Consider the following 20342-nt stretch of genomic DNA (forward strand, 5'->3'; position numbering starts at 1 on the left):
GAAAGACAAATACCATACAATTTCACTCATATGTGGAATTTAAGAAACGAAACAGAAAAAATGGGACAAGCAAACAAACAAACAAAACTCTTAAATATAGAGAACAAACTGATGGTTCCCTCTATTGTAGTATATTGGGTGAAACAAGTGAAGGGGATTAAGAGGAAACTTACCATGATGAGCACTGAGTAATGCATAGAATTGTTGAATCATTGTATTGTACACCTGAAATTAATCTAACACTGTATGTTAATAATAGTGGCATTAAAATTTAATAATAAACAAATCAATAAATTTTAGAAGAGGAAGTACTATATCTTTTTGTTCCTAGATATGACTGGTCCCTGAGACACAGATTTTAGAAATCCCTCAGAATGCACACTGAAGAATGGGAAGTACTGATACAGAGATGGCTGTCACAGTCTTCTGAACTAATTGAACTATTCACTTTTATTTTCTAAGCTCTCTTAATACTAAATGACAGGACCAAATATTGAAAACTTACATTAACAGAGAAAGAATCACCTGACCAGATGCAGCCATTTTTACGCAAGCTCATGCCTGACACATTTTTTTTTAATTTTAAATCATAGTGAAACTTAAATCAAAGTGAATGAAATTTAAAATCTTTCCACTCTAATTTTAGTTTCACGATGCTATTATCTCTTAAAAATAATAAACTAATTGTCTCATTTTATGTCTTCATTATTTTATCTGCTCATCTGGGGTTGAGGACAGGGGGAAACTAGTGATCTCAGGAAATTATTTCATTCGAGCACTTAATTATTCTTATACTTACGAATAGTTTTGAAATCTACTATAATATACCAAGTCCTGTGTGACTTACTAGAGATACAGTGATAAAGAAGACAACCCACAGTTCTTTGCTATGGGGCTTGTGGTCCAGTGCGGGAGACGGATAATAAATGACCAAATATGCAAACAGGAAAACTATACCTGTGTGCTTGGGAGACAATGAAGGGCAGGAGGATAGAGAGTAAGTTACAGCCTCCAGAGAGCAGTCAGGGAAGGCTACCCTGAAGTGACGACAGGTGAAATGACAGCAAAATGCGGATGAGCTCTGCACAGGAAAAACTGCTGAAATGCATGCCACGCAGAGGAGAGCAACATATGTCAGTGCCTACAGGGACAGAAATGCCTGCGAAGGATAGCAATGACGGGGAGGATGGTATGCGAATGACGTTAAAGAGATAGCCAGAAGCCAGAAAGTGTGTCATCTTCCCTGTATGTCCTCGTAAGAAATAGTGGGAGAAAGCTCTTAAGGGATAAGCACAGAAATGACAGAATCCGATTCCGTTTTGGAAAAGATCACCCGAAGAGATGTACGGAGACAGGGTTGGAGAAAGGAAGCAGAGAGACCAATTGGGAGATTATTGTAGGAATTCAAATGAGATATAGAAGCCACAAGGATTGACTGATAAAACTGTTGAGAAGGAAGGGGGAAGAATTATGCCTACGTTTTTGGCTCAAGGAACAGGGCATCCAATAATGTTCTCTTTTGAGGTGTGCACATTAAGTATGAGATACCTATTATATATCCAAGGAGAGATGTCAAGGAGAAAATTAGATATATGACTCTAGAGTACAGGTCAGGACTAGAATATACATTTGGAAAACATTAGTTGGGACAGACTAAATATCTGCTCCCCACCCCCCAAATTTAGGTTGAATCCTAACCTCCAAGGTGATGATATTAGGAGATGGAGACTTTTGTGGTAATTAAATCATAAGGATGGGGTCCCTGCGAACAGGATTAATGCCCTTATAAAAGGGATCCCTCACCCCTTCAACCATGTGAGGACACAGCAAAAAGATACTCTGAAACAGAAAGTGAATCCTTACCACACACTCAATCTGCCAGTACCTTGATCTTGGACTTGCCAGCCTCTGGAACTGTGAGAAATAAATTTCTATTGTCTATAAGCCACCTAGTCTGTGGTATTTTGTTATAGCAGCCCAGATGGTCTAAGACATTAGTAAGCTGTGCAGATGGTTCTTAAAGCCATTAAAGCCATTGGGATTTCCCATCTTCTACTTTCTAATCCTTAGAATTTGGTTCACATTCAGTTGATCTTTAGATGAAATGGAGGCCGGTTCTGAGAAATACAAGCCTAATAATTCATAATATGCTCTTGCTCAGAACGGCCTGTAAGTTTCTGTTCTAGCCAAATAGTGTCCCTAGTATAAAAAATAAATAAAACCTTCATAGGAATTATTTTTAGTGACAAAACTTGATTTGAGAATATTATATTATGCTTCATGAATCCCCTAGATTTCCCCAAAATATACCACAATGTTTTTCCATATAAAAGCCCATTCTCAGATTAAAATCAATCAAGAACCCAAATTGAGCGAAACCTGGAATAACTCTAAAGAGAACAGGTTTGCCGGATTCAGTCTAGCCAAGTCCTAATTGCTCACAACAGGTGAAAATTAATCGATGGTAAGGTCTAAAAAACAAAAATCAAAGCTACCATCTCTTCAATGCCAGACTACAGTTTCATGTTTCCTCACATTGTTAAAGGACTTCGGTAAGTCATTTCTTATAAATGACTAGACTTGAAACAAGCATAATTTCAAAGCTAGTGAAGTGGTCAGGTTTACTCTTGTTAGTGACAAAATGGAACAAGCTATTTACTGTTGGACCGTTCTCTTCTTTACGACATGGCTCTATAAGGAACAGCTTTGATGTAAAAAAAATACACACACACACACACACACACACACACACATATAAAATCCATTGTTTTGTAGACATTAAAGATAAAATTAGGGATGCCTGGGTGGCTCAGTTGGTTAAGGAGCTGCCTTCGGCTCAGGTCATGATCCCAGTGTCCTGGGATCGAGTCCCACATAGGGCTCCTTGCTCGGCAGGGAGTCTGCTTCTCCCTCTGCCTCTGCCTGCCATTCTGTCTGCCTGTGCTCGCTCTCTCTCCCTCTCTCTCTGACAAATAAATAAATAAAATCTTTAATACATATATATAATTAAATATATAATTAATATCTATAATATAAAATTATATATTATATAAATATAAATATAAAATTAAATATAAAACATAATAAAATATAAAATTAAATTTCATTTAATTTCATTAAAATGAAAATTAGTCTAGATAACAATGTATAAAAAATAGCAAGTTTAAATGAAAAGCTCATTACACAGGGAAGGAAAAGCTGAGGGGCCACAAAGGAAAATGGGAGTTACAAACCAGATTAGTATGCTCAAAGATTGACACTGTGTAGTTTAAGACTTTAACACCTATGCAGGAACCACACAAAGACCAAAAACTAAAGCCCAGTGTCTACACAGGTTAAGGAGTTGAATCTTACGATCCACGATGAGGCACAATGCAGGATACTGAGAACTCTGTGCTTTTAGTGAAGGGGTAAGCTAGAAAAATTTTGCATACTGACAGGGAAAGCACGGTAAGTGCATCTCTGCTTACACGCTCGACTAACAAAGATGTTCCCCCTGATAATTCAAAACATTGTCCTACACTTCACACAGGTTTATTATTTGTGGCATGATCCAGGAACCCACAAACCCATTTAGTCCAAGTTCTCAATCCAGCAAACATATGCTTCAAGAATATGGATGAAATGGGGACATTTTCAGACATAACAAAAGCTGACGTCCTGGATCTCCAGCAGACCTGCTAAAAGAAGTGTTAACAGATTTGGGCTGAAGGAAAAGATATGTTTCTATAAGAAGGGATAAAGAACACCAGAAAGAATAAATGCTAGTAAAAGTCTGTTGTTTAAATTTATTTATATATACATACACAGACATATACAAATTTATTTTTAGAAACTATTGACTACTTACTGTTATTTTTAATAGCAATGTAATGTGGGTATTTAGCATATACAGATAAGGTACATAGAGCAGGAGGGTGGTCATTAAAAGTAACGTGGGGCACCTGGGTGACTCAGTTGGTTAAGTGACTGTGTTCGGCTCAGGTCATGATCCCAGAATCCTGGGATCCAGCTCCACATCGGGCTTCTCTGCTCAGTGGGGAGGCTGCTTTTCCCTCTCCCTCTGCCCCTCTCCCTGCTTGTACTGTACCTCTCTCTCTCTCTCTCTCTCTCTCTCTATCAAATAAATAAATAAATAAAATATTTTTAAAAAATTAAAATAAAAGAAATAACCTGATGTAAGACTCTCAAATTTTCACGAAGTAAAAGAATATTTTCAAAGTGGACTGTGATATGTTAAAGATGTATACCATAATCTCTTGAGCAATCCATTAAAAATGCCAGAAAGAGACACAACTAAGAAGTCAATAGAGGTAATGAAATAAACAATGAAAAAAAAAAATCACTTGATATTCCCCAAAGGAGACAAGAGAGAAGAAACAGAGGAACAAAGAAAAGGAAGGACAAACAGAGAAAAAAGAAAAAAAAGGCAATAAACTTGAATATATCAATAATTACATTAAACGTTAATATACTCATTAAAAGCAGAGATTACCAGACAGGATACAAAAAGCAAGACCCAACTAGATGTTATTTATAAGAAATTCATCTTAAACATAAGACCTGTCGAGTACTTTTTAACTTATTTTATCACTTAACAGAGGGAGGGGTGCTGAAGTCCCACAGCTCTGTGGATTTGTCTACTTTTCTCTTTAAAACTGCAGATAAGGACAAAGACAGGTTCAAAGTAAAAGGATGGGAAAAGATTTACCAGGAAAACACTAAGCATAAGAAAGCTGGTGTGGCTTTATTAATATCAGGAAAAGTGGACATCAAAATTGAGTGTTATCAAACATAAAGAGAAGCACTACATGATAATAAAAGATCAATTCATCAAAAAACATGATATTCACATTCCCAATCTTGAATGTGAGTGACTTAATAATAAAGTTCTCAAACAGATGACACAAAATTTAAAGTATGAAAGAGAAAGGTAAATAAATCCACAGTGAAGATGCTTTAACCCCTCTTCCCTCATTAACTTATTTCACAAAATACCAGCAAGAATTTAAGTTTTGAACCATGCCATTAACCAATTTGATCTAACTGATATGTATGGAACAATATATTGAACAACATCAGAAAGAACAATCCCCAGTGACATGGATCATTCTCTAAGCAGAACCACATGAGTGGTCCAAAGGAATAACAAATTCCAAAGGAATAACATCTCAGACAATATGTTCTCTAACTGCAATGGCATTAGATTGGGAATCAATAAGGTAGCTTAAAAAATCCAAATATTTGGAAATAAAGCAACATGTCTTCAAACAACCTATAAATCCAATTTAAAAAATCAAAAGAGAAATGTTTAAAATAGTTTAAATCGTTAAAATAGCTTAACCTAATGATAAGCACACCTATCAAAATTGATGTGATACAGCTAAAGGAGATATTAAAGAGAAATTTACAATTTTAACAGCTTGCGTTAGAAAGGAGGAACAACATAAAATTAATGAGGTATGCTTCCATTTTAAGATACTAGCAAAGGAAACAAAGTAAACTCAAGTAAATAGGAGAAGGAAATAATGAAGATAAGAAAAAAACCCAACCGAACGAAAAGTAAACAAAGCAAAACAAATAAACAAAAAGAAAAGAAACCAAAAATTTATTTACCCCTAGCAAGACTTGTGGAGACAGAGAGAAACAGAGAGTGAGAGAGAAAACACAAGTTCTCAATATCAAGCATGAAAGAGGGGACATCTCTACAGATTATATCACCATTAATGGTTAATAAGTAGATATGATGAACAGCTTTATGGCAACAAATTCAAAAACTTAGATAAAATAAATAAAGTCCCTCAAAAATAAAACTTAACGAAATACACAATAAGAGGGTGCCTGGGTGGCTCAGTGGGTTAAGCCTCTGCCTTCGGCTCAGGTCATGATCTCAGTGTCCTGGGATTGTGTCCCGCATTGGGCTCTCCCCTCAGCAGAGAGCTTGCTTCCCCCTCAGTCTCTGCCTATTTGTGATTTCTCTCTCTGTGTGTCACATAAATAAATAAAATCTTAAAAAAAAAAAAGAAATACACAATAAGAAATAATTTGAATGGTTCTATTTCTCTTTAAAAAAATCAAACACAAAATTTTTGACCTTCCCTCAGAGAACTCCAGACTCCATTAACCTCAAAGGTAAATTCTATCAATGTTTAAAGAAGAAATAAAATGAACTTTCGAAATAGAGAAGGAATAAAATCATTCATTTTATGAGGTCAACATAACCTTGAAACCAAAACTAGAAAAGAACACAGAAGAACAGAAAAGTATAGAACATTATCCTTCATGAACATCGATGGAGAAGTCCTCAACAAAACACTAGCAAATCAAATCCAAAATTACATGCATATATTTTTAAGAATATTATATCATAACCCAGTGAGTTTTATCCCAAGGATGCATGATCGCTCATGAAAATCCAAGATTTTGATTTACCACATAACAGATTCAAGGAGAAAAATCATGTGATGCTATCAGTAACATGTCTTGGTGACTAGCCTTAGAATTGAACCTGGCCATAAGATAGCAGAAGACAAGAAAGACAGTTGGATGATTTACAACCCTTAAAGAAAAAAAAGTAGGAAGTTGGTAGGTCAAGAAAGCTCTGAATAAAACTGAGTTAAATCTGCAACAGAAATGGAAAATCTGCTTGCACAGGAGTCTTGGGGATAGGAGGAAGAACTTGAAAGTAATCATACAATTATAAAGTAAATTTTAAAATACAAAAAAATGATAAGTTACATAGGTTATTTTAATTATTTAAGTGAATGAATTTTTATTTTACATGCTTCTGAAGGTTCTGGCTAATGCAATTAAACAAGAGAAATCATAAAGGAGAGTATAGATGATATTATTTTCATATGGTTTTATATTGCTAAAACTCAAAAGAAACAAATGGCAAACTCTGAGAAGCAATATCATTCAGAAAGGTGACTATGTATGATAACATACAAAAATCAATATATTCCTATATAAAAATAAGTGAAAAAATTAATAAAACATTTCATTTATAATTTTAAAATAAAATTATTGAGAAGTATGCAAAATTAGTATAAATACTACTAAGGGATATAAATCAAAAACCATATTCTAATTTTGAATATAATGACTTCATCTCATATAGATGGCAATTCTTCCCAAATTTATTTGTAATTAAATATGATTATGGTTTATTTAGGACTAAACAAATTGATTCTAACATATAGAAGGAAAAACAAACAAGCAAGTATAGCCAGGAGAAAACCTTGTAACCTTGGAGCAGAAAAGAATACCTTATAATACAAAAAGCATTAAGCAATAAAGAAAAAGCTAATAAACTGGAGTTCCTCAAAATTAAATTTTTCTGTTCTCCAAAATACACCATTAAAAATTGAAAAAGCAAGCCATGGAGAGGGAGAAAATATTCTTAATACATATATCTGATACTTGTATCTAGAGCATGGAGAAAACTCTTGCAAATCAATAATGAAAAGACAATAGGCAAAAGATGTAAGAAGACATTTCACAAAAGAATAGGAATGACCAATAAACACTAATGGTGCTCAACATCATTAGACATTCAGGAAATAAAAATAAAAACCGAATCACTTTGTGCTCACACCAAATGCTGTAAGGTTGTGGAGTAACTAAAACTTTCATATATTGTTCATGGAAGTGTAAAATCGTACATGAACTTTGGAAAACTGTTTGTAATAGAAGTTCAATGTATATCTCACTTTTCGCAACTCTGCTCTTCAGTATTTATCAAAGAGAAATAAAATTATATGCCCACAAAAGACCTGGAATAATATTTACAGCACCTCTGTATTTTGTATTAAAGGGAATCTAGGAAGTAGTCCTTTGGACTTTCAGTAAACACCTCGTTAGTTACAAATATTCATCATTTGAACTCATTAGATTAAAACCAAATGTGTCAATTCAAATGGGATTCTCCTATCCCCCCTTCCATCATGGTTTCCATCCTCCCTATGTTTCCTGACACAGTATCAGAGAAATAAACAGCTCTTTCAGATATACGACAGAACCTGTCTTTATCTTTAAAAATATAAATCCCACCTCTACATTTTTATATACTTTAAGTTTTAGAAACACTTGAAACAATATTTTGAAAATAAATGCATTGTCTTAAAACACAGTATGGCCAAAAGTGATAGTATATAAGTTATCCTTCTTTATCTTCTAAGACATATATCAATTTGCAGTGAACTTGCTATACAAGCTGTTTCTAAATGGTCATGTGAAAAACACGCAAAGTTATCACAAAATTCTGTAAAAGGGAATGGAACTTTGGGGGTTATTTTCCTTTTCTAGCCCTTTGTCCTCTGGCTCCGTATTTTAAAACATACTCAAACTTCCAGTGTTTGGTAAAACATCTTGCTTCAATATGAAAACACAATAATAAAGGTACTTTTGATGATTTTAGGACCTAAACACAATACAGAGCTTTCCTCTTCTTTGAGAGCAGGACAAAGAGAAGGAAATATAAGCAGCTTCTAAATATGAAAAGATGCTCAACATCCCTCACCATAAGATAAGTGCAAGATAAAATTACAGTCAACTTGGTAAAGATAAAAAAGATGGATATATCGTGTTATCAAGGATGTGAGAACCGGCACCCTCACATACTTAGTGGAAATATAAATTAATGCAAGCTTTAGAGAGGGCAATTTGGCATACTGAGCAAAATTTCAAATGTTTCGCAATTCCATCTCAAGGAATTTATTCTACAGCAATATTTGCATATGTTAAAAATGGGTTTATAATAGCAAAAGATCATATATAATCTGATTAAATAAACTGTGGCATATCCGTACATGTAATAATGGATTCATTAAGATAAATGTGATCATTCTATATGTATCAATATGGGAAAATTTCCAAGCTATGCAAGTAAGAGATAAAATTAAAAGTGCAGAATATTTGTGTAAGAACTGTATGCCCATCAATATATCTCACAGTATATAAAAGAAAATGCTAACTGGCTACCTGTAGAGAAAAGAATGGAGATACTGGGAAACTAGGAGACTCAGGACCAGGGATGGGAAAGAAACTTAGTTTAGCTATCTGTGTTTTTGTATCTTTTGAATTTTGTACCACATCCCTCGGTTACTTACCCAAATACATAATAACGTTCTTTAAAATAAGTTAAACAACGGTTGGCCGGTTAGCTCAGTTGGTTAGAGCGTGGTGCTGATAAAATAAGTTAAACATTGTATATAGTGTAATATGGCGGTGAGGAAGAGCTATATTGTAGAGAGACATAGGAATCGGAGGACAGGATAGGACCAGAGGAAGAGTTAAAGGAACTGAAAAGGGCCTTTTGTGTGGGAGGAGCCCTGAGAACAGAGACGGCTGTCGAGGAAGAGGAAAATGGAGGGATCATGGCTATAAGTCATAAGTGTTTCCTACCGGGGATAAGGACTCACAAGCAGCTCCATATAAAAAAGAACTGGTCCAGTTTTCACTGCCTCTGTCCTAGTCAGACAAATTAAACCAGGGCCTTCAGAGACCTAAGGAGGCCCAACAGGGGAAGAACATATTCAGGACAGTTAGATCATTACTGGACCCAATGACTATCACAGAGCCATCACCAAACCAATTATCATATACTGTTCTATTTCATCTTTTATGTTAAAATATAATAGATTCTCTTATGTTTTTTTTACATATGATAATGGGTTTTACTTTCCTTTTTGGCACTTAGGAAGGAGGGTCCTCAGAGTCCTGGGGAAAGAATCAATAATCAAAGGTAGGGTAGGCACTGTTCTTATATACTTATTTATTGCCCCCAATTTTTTCTTTCTCTCCTTTTTTTTTTTTTTTGGTTTATATCTAAATTCCAGTTAGGTAACATACAGTGTAGTATTACCTTCAGGTGTACTTTCAGGTGTACAATATAGTGATTCAACACTTACATACAATTCCCTACAATTCATTGCCATTAAGTGCTCTCCTTAATCCCTATCACCTGTTTAACCCATCTTCCCTCCTCCCTGCCCTCTGGAACCTGGCAGTTTTTTCTCTAGAATTAAGAGTCTCTTTCTTGGTTTGCCTCTCTTTTTTCCCTCTCCCTTTGCTCATCTGTATTGTTTCTTAGACTCACACGTGAATAAAATCATTACGGTATTTGTCTTTCTCTGATTGAATTATTTCACTTAGCATAATACTATCTAGTTCTACCCATGTCATTGCCCTGAATAGCCAAAGGAACCTCAAAAAAGAAAAACTAAGATGGAGCCATCATAATTCCAGACTTAAGTTATATTATATTAAGTTACATTAAGTTACGTTATAAAGCTGTACTGATCAAAACAGTATGGTACTGATAAACACATAGATCAATGGAACAGAACTGAAAAACAGAAATGAACCCACAACTATATGGTCAATTTATCTTTGACAAAGCAGTAAAGACTATGCAATGGGGGGAAAAAAAAGTCTTCAACAACTGATGTTGGGAAAACTGGACAGCAACATGCAAAGAGATGAAACTGGACCACTTTCTTACCATCAAACACACAAATAAATTCAAAATGGATAAAAGACCTAAATGTGAGATGTGAAACCATAAAAATCCTAAAGGAGAACACAGGCAGTACCAGCTTTGACATCGTCTGTAGCAACTTCTTTCTAGAAATGAAATGTTTCCCTTCCCTGAGGCAAGGGAAACAAAAGCAAAAATAAAACTGTTGGGACTTCATCAAAATAAAAAAAGTTTCGCACAGCAAAGGAAACAATCAACAAAACTAAAAGGCAGCCTACAGAATGGGAGAAGATATTTGCAAATGACATATCTGATCAAGGGTTAGTATCTAAAATCTATAAAGAACTTATCAAACTCAACACCCCAAAAATGAATAATCTAGTTAAGAAATGGGCAGAAGATATGAACAGACATTTTTCCAAAGAAGACACACAGATAGCCAGCAGACACAGGAAAAGATGCTCAACATCATTGATAATCAAGGAAATACAGATCAAAACCAAATGAGGTATCACCTCACACCTGCCAGAATGACTAAAATCAACGGCACAAGAAACAGATGTTGATGAGGATGTGAGAGAAAGGGGAACCCTCTTACACTGTTGGTGGGAACGCAAAATGGTGTAGCCACGGAGGAAAATGGTATAGAGATTCCTCAGAAAGTTAAAAACAGAACTACCCTATGGCCCAGCAATTACACTAGTACATATTTACTCAAAGAATACAAAAAATACTAATTCAAAGGCATACACGCACCCTGACACTTACAGCAGCAGCATCTACAATAGCCAAATTATGGAAACAGCCCAAGTGTCCATCAACAGATGAATGGATAAAGAAGATGTGGTATCTATATTTAATGGACTATTACTTAGCCATAAAAAATATTTTTTAAAAAAGAATATTACCTGCATTTTAGAGATGAGGAAAGTAAGGCTTATAGTAGTGATGTAACTGCCCCAAATAATATAGTTAGTAACGTGACAGAGGCTGGCTTTAAACTTGGGCATTCTGCAAGTAGAGTTTTTGTTCTTAACCATCTTGTGTTGCATCCCACCTCAGACCCTATTAGGACTCCCACCACTCACTGTTAATAGAAGTTGTCATGAAAATGAAATGATACACAATGAAAAGTTTATCACAATGCTCTTCATACATAACAATTGTTCAATGAAGTTAATAAACACCTCTTTCTTGGTGTCCTAAAAGCTCTTCAAACTCCGTATCACTGTAACTACAATCACTGCCATCCCTTCCTGCCCCAAATATGCCCTCTATCTTCCACAAGCTGGCTTCAGCACAAATATCTTCATTCAATGCAAAAATCTAGTTGTAATCCTGTACTACTCTTTATCATCCTCTCTATTCAACCACTGAACTTCTCATTTTTAACTCTCAACTCTCACGTCACTTAACTCTCAACTCTGATCACATAGTACAGAGTTCTATGTGTAGAATAGAGAGTTCTCTCCTATTTCAGGAGCTCATAAACTCTCATCTATGGCACCTAGTATAAGTATGGGAGCCTCACAGAGGATCAAGAAACAGGTCTCCTTTCAGTTGTAGATTCAACAGAATGGAATACCTGATTGGAATGATTGGATCAAAGCAAAGGTTAGCTACAGGTGGAGAAGTAGCAAAATACATAATCAAAATGTACGACCTGTCTCTGCTCCCAAGAAGTTAGCTATGCTGCAACTGTAACTATACCTCGTGATCTCTCTAACTTCTTTTGATCTCTATCCAAGCCAAACTGAGAGTCACTTTAAATCAGTTCTTATTCGTAACATGACCTCCCCAAACTTCCAACATGTTATAGTTACCAGTATTTTCACTTGTCCCATATATTCTTTATAATTTCCCTGTAGGATATTTTATCCTACAGATACGGCATTTCACAGAATTTCCACAATGTGAGTTTTAATCCCTTTTTATAAGAGACCTAAATGAGATTTCCAAAGTTCATTTGCCCACTTACAAAAACTAGGCAACTGATCAGGTGAATGATTTTTAATATTATAAATTTTTCACTGAATTTTGAATATATAATATATCCAAGTAAATATTCAGCAGTCCCTGTATTTTTTATTGATGTGACTTTTATTCCTATCTTTTAAATTATGCACAGTATTTTCCCAGCTCTACAATTTCCCTGTCTTTCAATTTCCCCTAATCAAAACTCTTCTTGCCTTTTTTTTTAGTTGAAGTATAATTAGCATACAATGTTATATTAGTTACAGCTGTACAATATATTAATTTGACAATTCTGTACATTATTCAGTGCTTACCACTGTAAGTGTAGTCACCACTGTCACTATACAATGTAATTACAATATTATTATTTCCCCTATATCGTACTTTTCATCTCTGTGACTTACTTATTTTGTAACCGGAAGCCTGTATCTCTTAATCCCCTTTACCTATTTTCACCCATTCCCTTCATCTCTCCCTGTTTTCTAAATGCATTTTTCCATATTTCTGTTGTAAGGTATGTCATCTAAATAATATTGTTCAAAATACTTCTATTTTGCTAACAAAAACTTTGGAGGTTTGAATAGTATTCTTACTGAAAAAGTACAAATTCTGGTCTTTGTCAGACTTATAGGAGGCAGCATAGTGGTAGCATTTTAACTTATGATTCTATTATAAAAGTTGGCCCTAACAGAGCTCTTCTATTAAATTTCTAGAACAATTTCATTAATATCATATACATGTTATTTTATTATCAAATAGAAATGCAGAAGCAAATAAGTTAATTTATTACTGTTAAGACAGTATCTATTGAAATGCAGCTCTGTACAGCTATTGCCCAGATGAAATGGAACAAATATACTATAAACATACTTTCTTGCTGAATTGCAACTCCAAATGAGAACTACAATGAGCAGCTAGATGAAAACATAGGTATGGTAGCCTCAATAATGAGCTTATATCAGAAAAAGCATCAAATTTCAGGGAAAACCAAGCACTCTGTTCTGAATATCACAGCTACAGCTGCAACCCAACAGATAACTTTTCTGCTTCTGAAATGTGAGAAACACTACACATCACATGTCATCCTTCCACACCCTTCATTTCAGTAACAATAACCACTAGTAACACTGGCATCCTAAGAGAAGTCATCACTGTCGTAAAAAAAAAGAAAGAGGATCCTCATTAAAGTGGTCTTTATATAAACAGATAATATTATCACTAGACAGTGAAATGAGCATCACTTTGTTCCCAAAGCTATAATTTCATTTTACTCTCACTAGACATGAATAGGTCAGTGTTTATTACAAGATAAACAGAGATATGTTCTAACCTATGGCAAATAATTTACCATAGAGCTTTAGTTTCCTTATTTGTTCCACAAAAAATTCAAAGAAACATCCAAATTATGTTTTAAAAAATAATTCAATCCCTTTTTCTTTGATTCCATGTGAAACAGGATAAATTCATATTTAAGAAAATATTCTCTCTAAAACCAACATATTCACATTAATTTACTATTTGTAACCTGAGATAATTCATATATAATATATAAGTAGACATGTTAAGTGACCCTAAGTCTTCAAACACAGACGCAAAAGCAAACAGATTAGTATCTAGACAGTGATCAATACATATTTCTTTCTTCCAGTTCCATATTTCTGAAGAACACTCTGGATGTTTGTAGGGTTTCCCTGCTGCACATTACATCTCTACTAAGGTTTTCGTTAGGAATGCTTTTGTCTATAAGTAACAGAAAATCTGACTTCTAGTGACAAGAATTAATTGAGGATGGGTACTTCTCTCCCATTGAAGAAAGCTTTCCAATACTATTAAACCAGGAGCTCAGAAAAGGTCATGCACCTCATGATTCCAATACTCTTGGCTTTTCCCTCATCTTCACAACGCCTGGTAAAGCCCAAGATAATACTTCTGCTTGAAAGGTAGTGCCACTTTTAAAAAAAAAAAAAAAAAAAAAAAAAAAAGGTAGTGCCAGCTACATCTTTCATTCTTTATCATGACTTCCTAGAAGGTCTCATAAACTTTCTTATACCTCATTTCCTAGAACTGTGTCACAGCCACAGAACTGTGTCCCAGTTGCAGAGAAATCTAAAATTTTTATATTTTTCAGGTCCTTCCATCGGGGATTGCAAGAGAGAAGGAAGTCAGGCTAGCCATTGAACAGGTTCTAGAACAGTCTGCTCTTCAACTAGTCAACGGTCCACATGTGTGTGTACATATATACATACACACATGTTTATATGTATACATATATATGTATGCATAATATATGTATGTATACATGTACACACACACACACACACACGTATACACATTACTCATAACACATTTCACTCCCTCCCAAAAGGAGACAGTCCCTAGTCTCATCTAGTTACAAAAATCTGGCTCTGAATCCAGGATCTCTGAGGTAGAGCAAATCTTTCCAACAAGGTCAAGTGTACCTCATTGTAAACCACTGACTACATACTGAAAGACAAGTTACCTGTTCCCAGCACACTCAATACACAATGATGGAGAAAGAACAGAGTGACTGCAACAGAAACTCTCATCCAAAACAGGAAGAATCAGAAAGATACAGTGGTCAACTATATAGCACCCAGCAATCCCTACATGGACATACCTTCATTTCTCTGGTCACCCTATCTGGTAGCCCCTGATTCAGCTGTCTCCCTTGACTGTTGTCATTCATGTCCCCTTGTTCTGCCCTTTGGGAGGGTGTCCCTTGTCCATTATTCTCCTGGGCTGCATAAGAGACTGGACCTGGTGAGTGTAGCTTTCCTGCATTCCGTACAGTTTGTATCTCCATGACTAGTCTACACAGGCTACTGTGAGGTCAGGGTAGTGCCTTAAAGGCTGACTAGTCACAGGACGTTTGCTACCCACGCTTGGGGTTTCTTTAGCCACTAGCTATATATGGCTATTTAAATTTAATTAAAATTATATAAAATTTCCATTACAGTTCTTCAGCCACACTCACCACATTTCATGGGTTCAATAGCTACCTGTGATGAGAACCTTCCGCATTGATGTTAAAGATATAAAACACTGTCATCGTTGGTGAAAGTTCTATTAAACAGGGCTGCATAAAAGAGTGTCATTAAAAAGTCCTGTTGAATTTTATTTGCTATGTTCCAAACCCACATAAAATTCACATACTTTTATCTGTTAGCCTCTCTGTGGTTTAAAATACAAACTGTTGTATTATGAAATCTTGTCAGTACATGAACGTCATTTCAGTACCTAATTTATCACTGAAAGTCTCATTTCTGGGATAGGTGTCAGAATTCATTATGAAAACTACAGATGACAATCAAACTATTATGTAGCCTGTGTTAACTCTGCACACAAAAGTAGCACAAGAGATTCTAAAGGTTTTAAATTGCCTGACTTACACTAATAAAGTTGGCTGGTGGAAAGCTGGTGGGTTCTCTAGGGAACCTGCCCTGAATTGAGGATGATGTACAGTCTGGGGCAGGTTCTACAATAATTGCCTGTATATCCTCAAAACTGCCTTAAAAATTTAGTAGATTTCCTATAGCTTAAAAAAAAAAAAGAAGAAGGAAGTCACAGTATCTTTTCTTCTGCTCAGAGATTTCATTCTAAACCCGTATCAGTATTTGCCAACACTCATATTATCCCAACCAAGTAACTGAAAACTGAACAGAATAAAAATGCTCCAACCAACAAAAAAGAAGGTACTGTTGGAAGATATCAGCTAAAGGATCTCTCTTTGGGTTTTATGCCAATTTGAATTTGGAAAGCTTGAAAAGACCTCAAGTTTTAGTATGACTCATCAAAAGAATCAGAATAGGAAGATTTTATCTATGTTTGCAGGAAGTTACCAGTCTCCAGAGTAGATCCAAACCCAAATCAGACTTCTGCAGACATTAGCAGATTATTCAAATCCTGCCTGTGGCCAAATTCTATGTACCTGAGTATTTTAAAATTATAATTATATCTAATATCCAACATGAGGATATAAGATAAGTAATTTTGCCAATCTCTAAAACATATTATTAAGAAAAATAAAAATATATCAAACGCTCAGATCAACTATAAACATAGGCTTCAGAAAATCCATGTTCAATGTTATTGAGACTCATTATTACAAAGATTACATCTTTATATTAACTCAGAAACTTGAAAACTCTGACCAATACAATGAGTTTAGAGAACCATAATAAGATGAAAGAAATTCTTATCACAATGACGAATGCTAGAATATTTCCTTTAAAAAAAATACGAAACCAAAGAGGCAAGCTTTTTTAAGAGTCAAATAAAGTAATCAAATTTTCATCTATAATATAATAAAATGTGTTTATCAGTAAAATCAGATAGCATGCTTAAAATATATCAACATATAGCAATTACCATGCACTACAGCTGTAACAAAACACTTAGAAGTGTATAAATTAAATATAGCTAACAAATTAAAATTAGCAATAATAACAGCAAGAAAAAAATAATATTAGACAGAAAAAAAAGACTCTAACCACTTTGTCCTCCTGGTGTGAAATCCACGAAAGCAAGTTAGAAAGGACAGAAAAGACAAAACAAAAAAAATAATAATTAATTCCATTCTTAAAACAAGTAAGAGTTTTTAAGAGTTTGTTAGTGAAATAAAAATTCTGAAAAAGTCTGTTACATTTTGACTGAAATATAAACATTTTAAAAGGAAAATTTTTCCACACATTTCAAGCAAGAGCGTGCCATATACTAGAATAATAAAGATATATAAACAATAGTTTCTATAAAAGCAATTAAATATACAAACATCAGAAAAATGAAAATGTTCTTTCCATAAATAATATCCCAATTAAATACTCAATTAATCCAAAGAGAGAAACTGAACAATGTTAAGAAAATAGCTTTTTAAGTACAGAGACAATAAAACACAGCATCACTGTTTATCTTTAATTTCATCGTATACTGTCAAAAGTAGATAAAATTTTATATGAATTATGCATATTGCTTCTAAAAGTTATTTCTGACCCATTAATTTAGAAACCTTCTAACTTTTATAACAAAAAATAAAAAATTAGAAAAAATTAAAGATAAGACATTATTGATTAATAAAATGGCAAGATGCATGATTTGGTCAAGGGAACACATTTAGATATAGTTAAAAACTATTGCATTTCTCGTTACTTAAATATAATGATAACTGTAAAAGTGGTAACATAATAATAATGATCTGATATAAGAACATATACATTAAAAATTAAAATCATGTGTTTTGAAGTATCACTGTTTCTCTGAAGTTATGGTTAGCCGTATATAATACTTGTGACTAAGAGGAAGGACTAAGAGAGACCTATCTTAAAATTCCACCTTTTTTTTTAAGTAACATTTCTACCTGTATACCTTATGTAATTTTCTTAAACTCTCTAAACCTTTATCTACAAAATAGGGAATCAATACTTTATAGGATTTTACTTTATAGGATTTACTTTATAGGATTTTCTGAAATAAAATAACATGGAAAGCTCTCAATACAGTGCCTGGCATAGAGTTCTATATCTAATATTGTAACCTACTGAAACACAGGATATGCCTAGAAGGGACAGAACTGCATTCTTTACATTATACTGTGCTCTTCATTGCTTCATTTGTTACAAATGGTGAAGATCATATAAAAGCTATTGTGCACCGTCCAGGACATCTATTGCTAATCATTTAGTCCAACAAAAATCATTTATGAAGCACTTAGTTTATTTGTATCGTGCACTAAACGAGATTTCTGGGACATAACAACTAAGTAAGACAGTTTCTGCCATCAAAGAACTAAATGTAGTAAGAGAAAGAAAACCATGCAGAATGGAGAGACCTCTAAAAGCAGGAAAACAACACAGCCCTATAGAAACAGGAATGATGGAGGAGATAACAAGACTTTACGAAAAAGGATTAAGAGAAAGTTTCTGAGAGGTAAGCAGGTCTTTAAAGAATAAAGAAGAGAATGTCAAGCAAGACCAGTAAGGAAGAATATTTTATGCAAAGAACATGAAATATGCAAAAAGCACAAAAGCACAAACAAGACTGGTATATTTGGAATACAAGTATGAGGGAATGACTAGATTATAACTGATATGTTTGAACTGAAGTCTCCATGAATAACTAAAAGCATCACACTTTAACGAAAATTAATTCACACTGCAGAAACTTAAAAAATGAAACAAAATGAAATTATAACTAACAAATTTCCCAAGTTAATTCCTCTGAACAGGTAAATTAAATTTCAGCTATAACATATACATGAAAAACTTAGCTATAAAACATTATGAAATACTGTTGCCATCATATCTTTATTATCTGTCAACAGGAATAAAAAATAAACAAAAAACCTATCATATGATTTATAAATAAGGCATAATATCATTACCTACTACTGACTGAGTCTTCAACTGTGTGACAAAGTGCACACTGATTGGAAGGAAACAAATCTGGAAGCTGAGAGAACAATTAAGCAGATACCGAAATATGGGGTGTCTGGGTGGCCCAGTTAACCATCTACCTTTGGCTCAGGTCATGATCCCAGGGTCCTACCATCAAGCCCCAGGTCCAGCTCCCTGCTCAGCAGGGCATCTGCTTCCCCATCTCCTGCCCCTCCTCCCACTCATGCACTCTCTCCCTCACTCTCTCAAATAAATAAATAAAATCTTTAAAAAAAAAGATATTGAAATTTTGGGGTAAGAAACAAACGTGAGAGCAGTGTGAACTACAGTAGTAGCAAGAGAAATGGAGAGAAGTAGACTGATTTAAGAGATACTGAGAAGTAAGGCTATTAATACTTGAATGAAGAAGTAGAGGAGGACTCCAAGTCTGGCTTGGACAACTGGAAAGAACCATTCCTTGAAAGAAGAAACACATGAGAAACACACTTGGAAAATAATGAATTCAGGTACAGACAAGGTGAATTTGAGGTGCCAATTAATACATGCAAACAGAGATTTTTCAGTAGGAACTATATAGGTGGATCTGGAGCTCCAAAGCTAGTGAAATCATATCTGTAAATCATCAACATGTACCCAGTATTTGAAGCTATAGGAGTCCATAAAATCCCCCCGGAAATTGTTAGAAGAAAAGGAAGAATGACCCCTAATCAAAATGGTCCTTCTCTTTATACTAGCAAGCCTTCCAAGAAAAGAAATTCAAAACAGATTTTACTTTTTTTTTTTTTTTTTTGAGATTTTATTTATTTATTTATTTGACAAACAGAGATCACAAGTAGGCAGAGAGGCTGGCAAAGAGGGAGAGAGGAGGAAGCAGGTTCCCCGCTGAGCAGAGAGCCCGAAGCGGGGCTCAATCCCAGGACCCTGAGATCATGATCCGAGTCGAAGGCAGAGGCTTTAAGCCACTGAGCCACCCAGGTGCCTCCAGATTTTACTTTCTAATCAGATTTTAGTAATACAATTAAGTCAGAAGTTTCACTGTCACTTTATTCGTCAAAAGTGAAATAAGGCTCATTAGTATACTGGAATTGAGTTGCGTGAAAATCAAAGGGAATGTATAAATATAAAATATTGTCAAGGATCTCAGGGCAAAGAGTGATGAAACATAAAAAATTATATTCTGAAATATAAAATATAAATATATGAAACATAAGAAATAACTTGCTGTGGAGAAATATTTTTATTTGAAGCATATGGATAATTTGAATTTTAAAATGTTCTTTAGGGGCACCCAGGTGGCTCAGTTGGCTAAGCGTCCAACTCTTGATTTCAGCTCAGGTCATGATCTCAGGGGCGTGAAATCAAGTCCCATGTCAGGCTCCATGCTAAATGTGGAGCCTGGTTAAGATTCTCTCTCTCCCTCTCTCTCAGCCCCTAGCTCCCTTCTCTCTCTTCCTCTTCTTAAATAAATAATGTGATCT

General features: G+C 34.6%; 1 protein-coding gene across 20 annotated transcripts in view; it reads right to left on the reverse strand.

The window, feature by feature from the left end:
- The window catches only part of LOC111146851 (regulating synaptic membrane exocytosis 2), a 591447-nt gene that overhangs the window by 442991 nt on the left and 128114 nt on the right, over positions 1-20342 (reverse strand). For 9 of the 20 annotated variants that reach the window (XM_022502569.1, XM_022502577.1, XM_022502566.1 and 6 more), the window contains one exon: positions 16966-16977. The exons of the other annotated variants lie outside the window; for them this stretch is intronic. In XM_022502569.1, coding sequence (XP_022358277.1) covers positions 16966-16977 — 12 coding nt within the window. The remainder of the gene's footprint in view (positions 1-16965; positions 16978-20342) is intronic. 20 annotated transcript variants of the gene reach the window in all.

This window comes from Enhydra lutris, unplaced genomic scaffold (genome assembly GCF_002288905.1).
Source record: "Enhydra lutris kenyoni isolate GAN:26980312 unplaced genomic scaffold, ASM228890v2 scaffoldscaffold14, whole genome shotgun sequence".
NCBI classification, from domain to species: domain Eukaryota; kingdom Metazoa; phylum Chordata; class Mammalia; order Carnivora; family Mustelidae; genus Enhydra; species Enhydra lutris.